This window comes from Solanum verrucosum, unplaced genomic scaffold (assembly GCF_900185275.1).
Source record: "Solanum verrucosum unplaced genomic scaffold, falcon-dt-bn FXZP01000462.1, whole genome shotgun sequence".
In the NCBI taxonomy this organism is placed as follows: domain Eukaryota; kingdom Viridiplantae; phylum Streptophyta; class Magnoliopsida; order Solanales; family Solanaceae; genus Solanum; species Solanum verrucosum.
Genome location: NW_026019987.1, coordinates 226,144 through 238,567, shown reverse-complemented (window position 1 = coordinate 238,567; position 12,424 = coordinate 226,144). Strand labels below are relative to the sequence as shown.

The 12,424-nt window shown below is 25.5% G+C and overlaps 1 protein-coding gene and 1 pseudogene across 1 annotated transcript; both read left to right on the top strand.

Moving 5' to 3' along the window:
• Nucleotides 1-3,323, top strand: part of LOC125818499 (agmatine hydroxycinnamoyltransferase 1-like) — a 40,954-nt pseudogene extending 37,631 nt beyond the window's left edge.
• LOC125818500 (agmatine coumaroyltransferase-2-like) lies at nucleotides 1,899-3,258 on the top strand. The gene has a single exon (XM_049497987.1). It carries the CDS (start codon nucleotides 1,917-1,919, stop codon nucleotides 3,246-3,248), a length of 1,332 nt encoding a protein of 443 aa, XP_049353944.1. The 5' UTR covers nucleotides 1,899-1,916; the 3' UTR covers nucleotides 3,249-3,258.
• Nucleotides 3,324-12,424: the final 9,101 nt, after the last annotated feature.

The following is a 12,424-nucleotide window of genomic DNA, read 5'->3' as shown; positions in this document are numbered from 1 at the left end:
TTGTGACTCCGTCTGATGAACCGTGGTTTTTAGCCCGAAAAAGAGTTTGATAAGTAAGGCGCATGATACCCGGTTAGAACTATCAGACACATGAGCTCAATAAAAGTATGTAGTAGCTTCTTGACAGACCCTTTGCTTGAGTAAAATAATTAAACCATGCAGTCTGAGAAACTATGTTAAAATTCTTATGTATTTCGATTCTTATGTAGTTGGACTACCTCTAAGGATATTGACTTGCTTGATCTATGACTGGGTGGACCACCGCCAGGTCAGTAATCCTGTATCGTTTAATGAAATTTAAAGTAATAATATAATAATATTAATGGGTGGAATTAAAAGTCATTGTTCAATCCTTTCACAACAAGTAATTTTTAATCATTCAACCACGTGAATTGTGAAAACTTGGAATATTTTTGGCATTTTAGTACACCAAGTAATACTTCATCCGTCTCATTTTATGTGACACTTTTTGGATTTCTAGATTCAAATAAGTCTATTTTTGATCGTAAGTTTTTCATACATCTTTATAACATTTTGAATCATTAATTATTGTGACTTATAATACTTTTTACTTACAAATATATAAATTTCATTCTAAAATATTTGAAGATTCCAGACGCAAATTTGCAGTTAGTGTTAAACTATTTGCTCTCAAAAATGAAAAGTGTCACATAAGCTAAGACTGATAGAGTAGTAAAATTTAATTAACAAACCCCCTGGCAAAAGTTTACTTTTTGCCAATTTTAAATGAATTCTTTTTCTAGGAAATAAAGGTATCACGTTTTTTCATAATATTATAGGCGTGTAGTAGGTAAATATCACGTCATTAACAAAATTATATATAATAAATGTTGTATTTATCTGAATAATAAGAATTTTCTGACCAAAAAAAAAAGAAGAATTTCATATAAGAAAGTTGAGAAGTTATTTTAAAAAATATAACCTTCTTAAAAATATTCTAAAATATTTTATTTATTTATTTTTGTTTATCATAATATAAATACTTTTAGTATAGTTCAAAAAAGGAAAAGATTTAAGAAGCAAGTTTTTAGTTAATTTTAAAGTTCTAAAGATTTAGTAGCTATAATTTTAATAAATTTTGAAATTATAAACACTAAAAATATAATCAAAAAAAAATATTTGAGAATAATAATAAATTAAATACGACGAATAAAGTATGATATATTAAAGATGATTTGTTCGCCGCGTAGGTACCACTAAATAGCAGAGGAATTTTGAATATTCAACCACGTGGTTTCTGAAATCCTCAAAAATTGGCATATTATACCGTCTTCATTCTATATTAGTTGTTGATTTTTATTCTCATTCGTTTTAAAAAATATATAAATAAAAAGGGTAGTTTATCAATGAACTTTCTCGGTTCATTTTTAGTTATCACAATAAAATTTGATATATTTATTAAGAAAATAATATTTAACATAAGTCATAACTATTTTATCACATTATTTCTGTTAATTAATTTAAGTATTAAGTTTTGAAAAATAATTTAAAGAGGGATTAATTAAAATAATGATCTTTTTATAATATATTAAAAGTGACAACTGACAAGTAAATGTGAAAAATCTGATATAGTAAATAAATAAAAAATAATAAGGAAAAGAATTTAAGAGAATAATTTTCAACAATGTGGACAATTAATATAATACGGAGGAAGTATTATTAGTACAAGTACAAACTGGCCAAACTTCGTATTGTCGAGAATTTTAAATGCAATCTTTTTGAGAAAATTAAAAACATGAATTTAAAAATAATGGAGGCCCCCAATAAAGGAACATTTCTTTTCTTATATAAACAAGCCAACTAGTGCCTAGAATTTACATCACAAAAAAAAAAAAAATACAACTCTCTTAGAGAAGAAAATACATACACACAAAAAAAGAAAAAACTTAGTAGCCATGAATGTGAAAATTGAGAGTTCAAAAATCATCAAGCCATTGTATGAAGGAATTCCACCTTCAACTACAGCACATATTCCTTTCAATGTATTTGACAATGTAACATTTGATACTCTAATGGCTTTGATTTATGCCTATAGACCACCCACCCCTCCCACATCCACTATTGAAACGGGACTTCGTAAGACGTTATCGATTTATCGAGAGTGGGCTGGGAGAATAGGTGAAGATGAACACGGTAATCGAGGAGTTTTTCTCAATGATGAGGGTGTTCGATTCATCGAGGCGTCAGTAGACGCCTCGTTGGACGAAGTATTGCCCTTAAAGCCTTCGCCCTCTATGCTCTCCTTACATCCTAGTTTAAAGGATGTAGTGGAGTTAATCCAAGTTCAAGTCACACGTTTAACGTGTGGCTCTGTGGTGGTTGGTTTCACCAGCCACCACATGATTGCTGACGGCCACGCTGCAAGCAACTTTTTTCTAGCATGGGGTCAAGCATGCCGAGGGATGGAAATTGCACCCCTCCCGATGAACGATCGTGCTATTTTCCACCCTCGGGATCCACCCCTCGTCGAGTACAACCATGTTGGGGCCGAATTCGTGTCCAAATTAGTAAAGAAGGAGTTAGTCAAGATTCACAACAATGAAAATAAAGAGAAAAATATCATAGTCCACAAAGTCCATTTCACCTTGGAGTTCCTAGGGAAACTCAAGGCGCATGCATCTTTTATGAATGGAAAGGCTAAAAGTTATAGCACGTTCGAAAGTCTAATATCCCATTTATGGAGGGTTATTACAAAATCACGTGACTTAAATGCGTTACAAAATACTCAAATTCGAATATCGGTTGATGGAAGGAGAAGAGTTATACCTAGGGTTCCGGATGAATTTTTTGGTAATATAGTCTTATGGGCATTTCCAACATCAAAAGTGAAGGACTTACTAGATGAGCCACTTCACTATGCAACAAAGATTATTCATGATGCAATTACTAAAGTTGATGATAAATATTTCAAGTCATTTATTGATTTTGCAAATGATGAGAAAGTGTTGACTAGACAAGATTTAATACCAAGTGCAAACATGAAGGATGATTCACTTAGTCCAAATTTGGAAGTTGATAGCTGGTTGAGGTTTCCATTTTATGACTTGGATTTTGGTACTGGTTGTCCATTTGTCTTTATGCCTTCTTATTATCCAATAGAAGGGATGATGTTTCTTGTGCCATCATTTATTGGAGATGGAAGCATTGATGCTTTTATTCCTTTATATGAACACAATTTAACAAGTTTCAAGAAAATTTGTTACTCTCTAGATTTGAAAGCAAAATGAGAAGACCAACTTATGGAGTTGGTGGGGTGGGAGTGGGGGTGGGGGTGTTTTTGGTATATTTTGTTGTTTTTAGCAAATGGACACTTTTGGTTTTTATTTTTTCCTAGTGATTTTATTGATTGTCATGTTGATGAGAGATGTGTTTCGGAGAAAAAGTTTGAGTTTGCATTTTTTGTGATTTTATTTATATATATTAGTGATTGAAGAATATTGATTGGTTGTTTTTTCAATTTACAAGGTAATTTGCTTCTCTTTTTGTTAGTTTGTATTTGTTTTGATTTTATGTTCGGTGTCTGATATATGTTTGTTGATATCGATTAATTTTTATTTGCTTTGCATGAAGTTAGATTGAAGCTTGCATAAAAGATACGAGTTCAATATATTTTCAATCTTGTACACTTTATTAAAAACTTTTACTAAAAATTATTGGTAATGCTAAATGACCAGAAAATTTGGTCAGAATTTGGCCAGAAATTTAAAAAAATTATCATATTTTTTTAATTTTAAAATAAATTGATTTTTTTTCATTTTTTTATTAAAAGGTATTAAAGTTAAAAGGATAAAAATGTTCAACAAGGTAAAATAACATAAGTAAAATACCATTCTGATCAAATTCTGATCAAATTTTCTGGCCAAAATATTTTTCCAAAAAATATACATACAATATACTAAGAAACTTTTTATGAAAGATAAAAAAGATTTTATCTTGTCTCACCTAAAAGGTGCTAGGCTATTTCCTTCTTTGACAAAACTTTCATGTTTGGTTTCATATGGTGGAAAATTGGAATTTGAAGTCATTTGGCCCCATGCAATTTTTTCTTTGAAAGACTTTGGAAAGAGAAATGATTTTTTAAAAAAGAACTATGCATATTTTTCTTGGTTAAAATTGTCTCATTTGATGTAATTAATTTTGTTTTACAATAAATATGTCAACCACTACAAAGAATTTGAATTTCCACAAGAATTTGCCAGAATTAAAGCAAAAGAAGAAAATAGTTCCAAAAGATTCAATGTATCTACACACATAAATACTTCATTTGTGTCATATTAGATAAGTATCTTACCGATAATAATTGTCTCATATTATTTGATCACTTACTAAAGTATGATAGAATTAATTTTTTTAATGAAAGTGTGGTAAGAGTATACAAAAAAAAATTCTTCCACATAGTTAATACTCTTGATATTTCATGTTATATGTCTTAATTAATTTAATTGATCACACATTTTAGAAAATAAGAAGATATTTTTCATATATTATATTGTTTAACATATTAAATTTTATTTATTTGAAAAAAGAGTCCTACAAGAATATATTTTTCTATTTAAATTTGATTTATGCTAAGAATATTTTTTGAAACGTTACAAATTTATCATATTTTAAAACTCTGTACTAGACAAATTACATTATATAAATTAAGACAAAAAAGTATTATTAAATTGGTCAACAATTTAAAATAATAATATTTAAAACAAAATATAAATATTTATTTAATTATAAATTATCTCATTAGAATAAATTTAAAATTAAACTACTTTTAAATAAAACGGTAAAAACTTTTAACACAAATTTAAAAGAAGATATGTTACTACTAAATTGAGTTTGACGTTTCAAAAATATGAAAAAACATTTAAAAATTAATTTTAAAATATTTCAAATTCGTTAGTCTTAAAACTTATCTTATCCTGACACTGATGACTAAAAGGGTAATTTACCAATACAATAGAGTTAAACACAAGTCGAAATTATTTTACTTTATTGCATTTCATACGTGAATTATTAAGAGTTTGAGTTTGTTATCTCAGCTATCACCAAAGGTTAGTAAAACACATCTAGATGTGGATTAGACCAAATATTTTTACGTTTGTTTGGCATAAAATTTTTATCCATCTGACATATATTACGGCTCTATTTGCTGACATGTTAATATTTTAAATATGCTTTTAATTGATTTTTTTTAAAACTCTAAATTCTCACCTTATAAGTTGGAGATATTAATGTCACGGCAGAAACTAGATCACAACTAAAATGATGGTGGATATCGCAATTGGAATAAATCAATTATATGGTGATATATAGTTCTAATCCTTAACTTCAAATTTTAACCTTTTTTTTTTTTTTTGATTTGTTACTGTAATTTTCGTTTTCATGTGGCAAAATTTTAAATATAAGTGAGAATATACACATATTATTAAAAATTACTTAAGGTATGTCCCATTATAAATCAGATATAAAACTCAAGATTCAATCTCCGCCATCTATTTTGTTATGATAACCCAAATATGAAAAAAAAAATACCATAAATAATTTGAAATCGAATAAGTGCTATTAAAAGTAAAATAACTTTGTCGACTATCATTTTTTTTAAATAATTATTCTTTGTTTACAAGAACATGGAATGTTTAGGACCAAATTGTTTATTAAAATTAATACTATAATACATAGAAAAACACCACCAAACAATTATGTTTTCTTGTGTTTTATATACTTTATTCATTATGGCCTTCACGTGATTTTTTATCATGAAATATGTGTATTAAAGCTGTAATTCCACTGAGTATTAGAGTAAATTAATTTTTTTTTTTTATTATATTTTTATATTCTGAACTCCTTTTAAAAAATAGTAGTTGAAATAAGGTGTTGAATAAATTATCATTGAAGTAGTTGAATAAATTCATCAAAAATAGTACAATCGATTTAAATTTTGATTGATTTTCAATTAGACGTCTGTAGGATTGGGGTAGCTTGAAATAAGGTGCTATTAAGTGTTTGCTATAATTGTGGCATGTGATAGCTACATCAAAATTTATTACTTCCTCCGATTTTATTTATATGTCATCATTTTGATTTCACGTATATTAAAAAATTAAATAAATTTACTATTCTATCCTTATTTAGTGGAAGTCAACTTTTTAATCAATTAATATGAATTAATTTTTTTTGATTAATTAATTTGACCAATGAACATGAATAATTCATTTAGTTTTTATATGTTGGTTAAATCTATATTTTCAAAACTAATAACTCACAAAGGTAAAATAAGAAGAATATTATAATTTATGCGTTGATTTTATGAAATGACAAGTATTATAGACCAACTATTTGTAGTAAGGTTAGCATATAAATATGAACGGATTTATACTCCCTCCGTCCCATTTTATATGTCATCCCTTTCTATAAATAGTTGGTCCATAATACTCCCTCCGTCTCATTTTATATGTCATTCCTTTCTATAAATAGCTGGACCACAATACTTGTCATTTTATAAAATTTATGCATAAATTACCACATTTTGCCTATTATACCCTTGATAGAATAATTAATTAATCTTGTCATTTATTAATAAAGTTGACTTAAGAAAACATTAAATGAGGATATAAGAGTAAAGTTACATCATTTCTTAATGAAATTGCAAAGTAAAAAGGTGACATATAAAATGAGACGGAGGGAGTACTTGTCATTTCATAAAATCAATGCATAAATTATCAGATTGTTCCTTTTTTAACCCTTGTGAATTATTAGCCTTGAAAATATACATTTGACCAACTTAGAAAAACTAAGTAAATGATTCATGTTCATTGGTTAAATTAATTAATTAAAATAAATTAATTCATATTCACTGATTGAAAACTTGAGTTCCAAAATCTTAAATAAGGGTAAAAGGGTAAAGTTACATCATTTCTTAATGCAAGTGAAAAGTAAAAATATGACATATAAAATGGGACAAAGAAAGTAGCTAGCTTCAATTCAATCGAATTATTTTTCTTAAAAGGTACAAGTTACAACATATATCTTGAAATTAATTTTGGAGTAGTGATCACTCAATCAACAACAATAATAAATTTACTCGAATCTCATAAAATCTTACTTTGTTCAGATATAGAAATTATGTTCGAAGAATCTCAGTTCAAATAAAATATAAATATTAATATGAAAAGCTAGGAAATACAATAGTGAAAGTAGTCATATAATAAAATAAAATAAAATTCAGCAACAACATATCATAGGATAATCAAAACCAATAAAGTTCATTTGAAAAAAAAAACACATATAAGAAAATTACTTAGGGCCTTCACGTGATCTTTTACTTATGGAAGGTCTGTATTAAAGCGGTAATTCAAGTATTAAAATCTATTGAATTTTTTAAACTTATTTATACGTTTATATTTTAATATAATTATATCTTTAATTCATTGACAAATTATCTTCGTACATCAATCAAACTATCTTTATAAATATAATTTTGTGTATACAGATTTTATTTTTATTTTTGCGAATAGAGAGATTGTTTTTAATAGATTACCGAATATAAGAAAATTGTTTGGTAAAATAATTTTTAAACAGTGATTGAAATAAAATATTATGATGAAATTAATGAAAAACGAAAAATACTGATCATAAAAATGAAGTAGAAGTTTTCAAAACTACAGAAATCACTAAATTGTATAGTTGATTATTCTCAGCATATTTCAATTTTTGTGTAATGATTTTTTACTAGACACAGAGTTTAGAAGATTTTTTTATTTTATTTTTTAAAAGTTATGATATAAAATAAATTATGCACAATTTTTTGTTATATAAATATTATTCCCTGCAATTTAATTTTAAATATTTATTTTAATTAGACATCGAATTGGAATAGGTATTTTTGCCTGCCTTTTAGATTACCACTAACAAAAAAAAAGTACTAATACATTAAATTGCTGTAAAAATGTAAAAACAAAAATTCTCTATTTATCTTATATTAATTGATCATCATACTAAAAATAGTTGTCTCATATTGATTGACCTTACTAAATCAATAACGCATTAATTAAAAAATTTCTATATTACGCTTCAAATTAATTCTTTTTGAAAGTTTTTAACTTTTTATATTTGTTTGGAAAATTATCAAAAAGTTTTTTAAGGGGTAAATTACTAAATTATTTTTTTATTTATAATTTCTTAATATACATATAAAAAAAAGTGATCAATTAATATGGCAAGTTGATCAAAATCACTAGTTTTGTCTTTTCATTTAAGAAAGCATTAATAATTTCAACTACTCCCTCTATTCCTATTTACTTGTCTATTTTTTCTTTTATAATTGTCTCTAATTACTTGTCCATTTTGACAAATCAAGAAAGGACAAAAAATTTTCCTAATATACCCTCAATTTATTACTTTGAAAAAGGTATAACTTTTTGAAAATATTAAATTTTTAATTCATCCACTTCATAATTAATAGGGGTAAAATGGTAAACTCACTATGTCAATAATTGTCTTTCTTAATAGGTGTGACAATTCAAAAGTGGACAAGTAATTAGGGACAGAGGGAGTATATTACAATTTTCAAAGCTGCTCCCAACTACCTACCTACTCGTACTTTAGATGTTTGTTTTTACTTGTTACGATTTAATTTAACATATTTATTAAGAAAATAATTATTTTTTTTGTCTCAATTTATGTGACACGTTTCATTTTTTAAGAGTCAAATAATTTAAGTTTGACTGAAAATTTACGTATGTATTGTTCAATTAATTTGAAATAAAATTTATATTCGTAAATTACGTAAAAATTATTACTCCCTCCATTCCATATTAAGTTAATTTTTTAGGTGTTTCACACCCTTTAAGAAAAGTAGATTAAGACATAAATTGAACCTAGTTTTCCATTTTTACCCTTATTAATTATTGTCAAATTTATGATTAAAATAACTAAATATTAATTAATCACTAATTCAATACTAACCAATGAAGTGTAAAATTGGAAGAACACTTTAAAAGTAGTCTTGAAAACTGAACAATTAAGTTAATTTGAAAAATGGAAAATGCCTAAAAAATTATCTTAATATGGAATGGAGGGAGTATAAATTACAATAATTGACAATTCAAAATATTTAAAGTTTATGAAAAATAGCTATAGATAGATTTGTTTGAATCTCAAAATCCGAAACGTCTCACATAAATTGAGACGAAGAGAGTATTGATATAGATATTTTATCAAACTATTTCTATTAAATGATATTTAGTATTAATCTTGAAATCTTTTTTGAAGAAAAAGTATTTAATCGACGACCCGTTTGGCCATAGATTTCCCAAGTAATATTTGGAGAAAAATTTGGCAAACAGTGTTTGTCCATACAATTTGCCATTATTTGGTAAATATATTTGGCAAACATCCCAAATTTCCAAATACTAGTTTTTTCTAGTATTGGGGCCAAATCTCATTATTTGGGATCTTTTAAAAATTAAAAGTTTACACCAAACTTTTATCATTTACAAAAAACCCTTTATAGTAGTTGTTTGCGTTGTATCACATAATTATTTACGTGAATACCAAAGTAGTGATGAAATATTCAGTGAATATGAAAATGATGATATGGTTGTTGATGAAAATGATGAACAACCGGCTCAGGATAACAAAGTCATGTGTTTGTCTACTTCACGATGTATGAAATGATGCTTGTTGCACTCAATCCAAACTACCACATTGCTCCAGTGTCATGGACACTACTTGTCATTTGTTGCAACGAAGATCCAATTGACTTGTAATACAAACTTGCGGTTAGTTTGGATAGTTTTTAAAACTTACGAGGATAAATCATATTTTTCTAAAAAAGTGAAATATGTTTCCCAAATACTATGGCCAAACACATGGTGAAATTTCACCCAAATTTTCATTCAAATAATATTTGCCAAGAATATTTTGAAATCTATGACCAAACGCTAAAATATTCAAAAACTCGAAAACTCTTTGCAATTGATAGGTGGCAATTCTTTTTTTGTGGTTGGTACAAGTGTAGTGACAGATATGAATATACTAGATATGGGACCCCGTGCCAGCACGCGGCCCAATATATGTTACTGTTTCTTTTTTAATTTATGTGGTACATATGAAATTTGAAGTTAATCAAATTTTTAATATGTTTTTATATATTTTAAGTTGCTAATTATTTGTATTTAGAGTATGTTTTACATAAATATATTAGAAATCACAATAATTAACAAGTTAATATAAAAAAAAAACTTATAAAAAATTCATTGACTTTTGAAATTTCATTTGTATCACATAAATCAGAACCGAGTAATATATATGAAAATTACATAAAACGTACTATAACTCACAATAATTAGCAACTTAAAATATCTACTCTATATTTCTCCCAATTTATGCGGTATAGATGAAATTTTGAAAGTTAACAAAAACTTTTTATATGTTTTGAAATATTTTAAGCTATTAATTATTTTGATTTATAATATTTTTACATAAAAAAATTATTTATATAAAGTATAAAAGAAAAAAATTAGAAAAAGGAAACATAAATGTCAGCAGGAGTCCAATCTATGTTAATTTCTATATTTTAATTATTGTAATACCGATTGAATTTGGAGAGCCAACTAAAAAAATTTAAAGGAATTTTTTAATAAATTTTAAGTTGTTAATTATTATAATTTATAATATTTTTATTAATTTTAAACCAATATATGTTTTTCTCTGTCTCAATTACATGAGACATATGGAATTCGGAGAGTCAACTAAAATTTTAAAATATGTTAAGTTGTTAATTATTATACCTTATAGTACTATTACGTGATTTTCAAATAAAATATATTTTTTTTAATTTCAATTTATATGTCATTGATATAATTACATATATTAAATAATGAAGAATTAATGTGTAAATTATGTGACACCTATGAATTTTGGAGTGTAAATCAAATTAGTTATATGAATTAAAAAAAAACGGTTAATTATTACAATTTATAATACTTTTTATATATTTTTTAAATGATATATATATATATATATATATATATATATATAATATTGATATTAGTATTATAATAAATTAAATTTTATTATTTTAAATTTATGATCTCAATTGTCAGCCTATGCCACATTATAAAATATTCCAAAGTAGATATCAGATTTACAAAAATGTCGATGTCAGCTAAAGTAATAAAATAACATCTAAGGGAATGAACTTATATATGTATATATAAAGCTGAATATTGACAATTTGATGTGGCATCTCTCTATTACCAGTATTTGTATTAATCTTTTTTTTCCTTTTTTTGACATTTTATCTTTGTTTTGTATTTTTTATTTGTATTTAAAAAAAAAGTATTTATGTCATACCCGATTAATTATGCCCTTTATAATATCCATTACACTAATATAGATTTAAGTAAATGAAAATGGAAGATGAAAAGATAAAAACTATTCATTTTTTATAACTGTTTATGATTATTTAGCCTATAAAATAAAAACAAAATAGTTGAGCATTTGTAACAAATAAAAACAAATTTCTTCACTTTGGCTCTTCTTCTTATGACGATAATGATCAATATATGGTATCAACTTTTGTCGCTAAGATGTCCATCAAATTTCTAGGTCATGTGACTTTTTTAACAAAAGAGAAAGAGAGAATATCTCATTATTCTTGTGAAGACATTGATGTAAAGAAAGAGATTATGTAACAAAAAATTCTTTTCAAAATAAAAGACTTTTTGAAAAAATGTTTATTCCTCCTACAAGGAGAGAAAATTCATTGTGGTTGAAAATTTATAAGAAGCCTGATTAGTGTTTCAAAGGGTAAGAAAAATTATTTGGAAAAAAATCATTCTATTTATGGAATTCGTATCAAATTAGGAGGAGAACAAGCAAAAATTTATTTTGTGATTTGAAAAGAGAGAAAATTAGATATTATTTCTTTCAACCTCATTATTCTTCTAATTTCTTTCTTCTTTTATTTTGTCTTGATTTTTTGTATCTTTAATTAAAGTTTTTTTTTCTTATTTATCTTTAATTAAAGTTTATATATATTTTCTTAAAAAAGAATTTAAAAAGATGATCATATTTAGTTCCTTTCCTCATCAATGCTATTAATCTCATAATTAGTGTTATTTATATTATTTTCTTAATTACTTTTTTTTCTTTCATTTAATTATTTATTTGAAGAAATTAGTTATTATAACTTTATAAGAATTACACATGTATTTTTACATAATTGATTTGTTATTTTTAAAATTTTTGGATCATTCTTCATCTTAAAGTTTCTATCTATATGTAATAATAAAGCTAAAATAGAAAATGTGGGGTGACACCTTCTTAGCAATAGATACTTATTTATTCTGATCAATGTTTCTGACATTTTTTGTTATTTTTTCCTTAAAATAATTGTTGCCTCGAT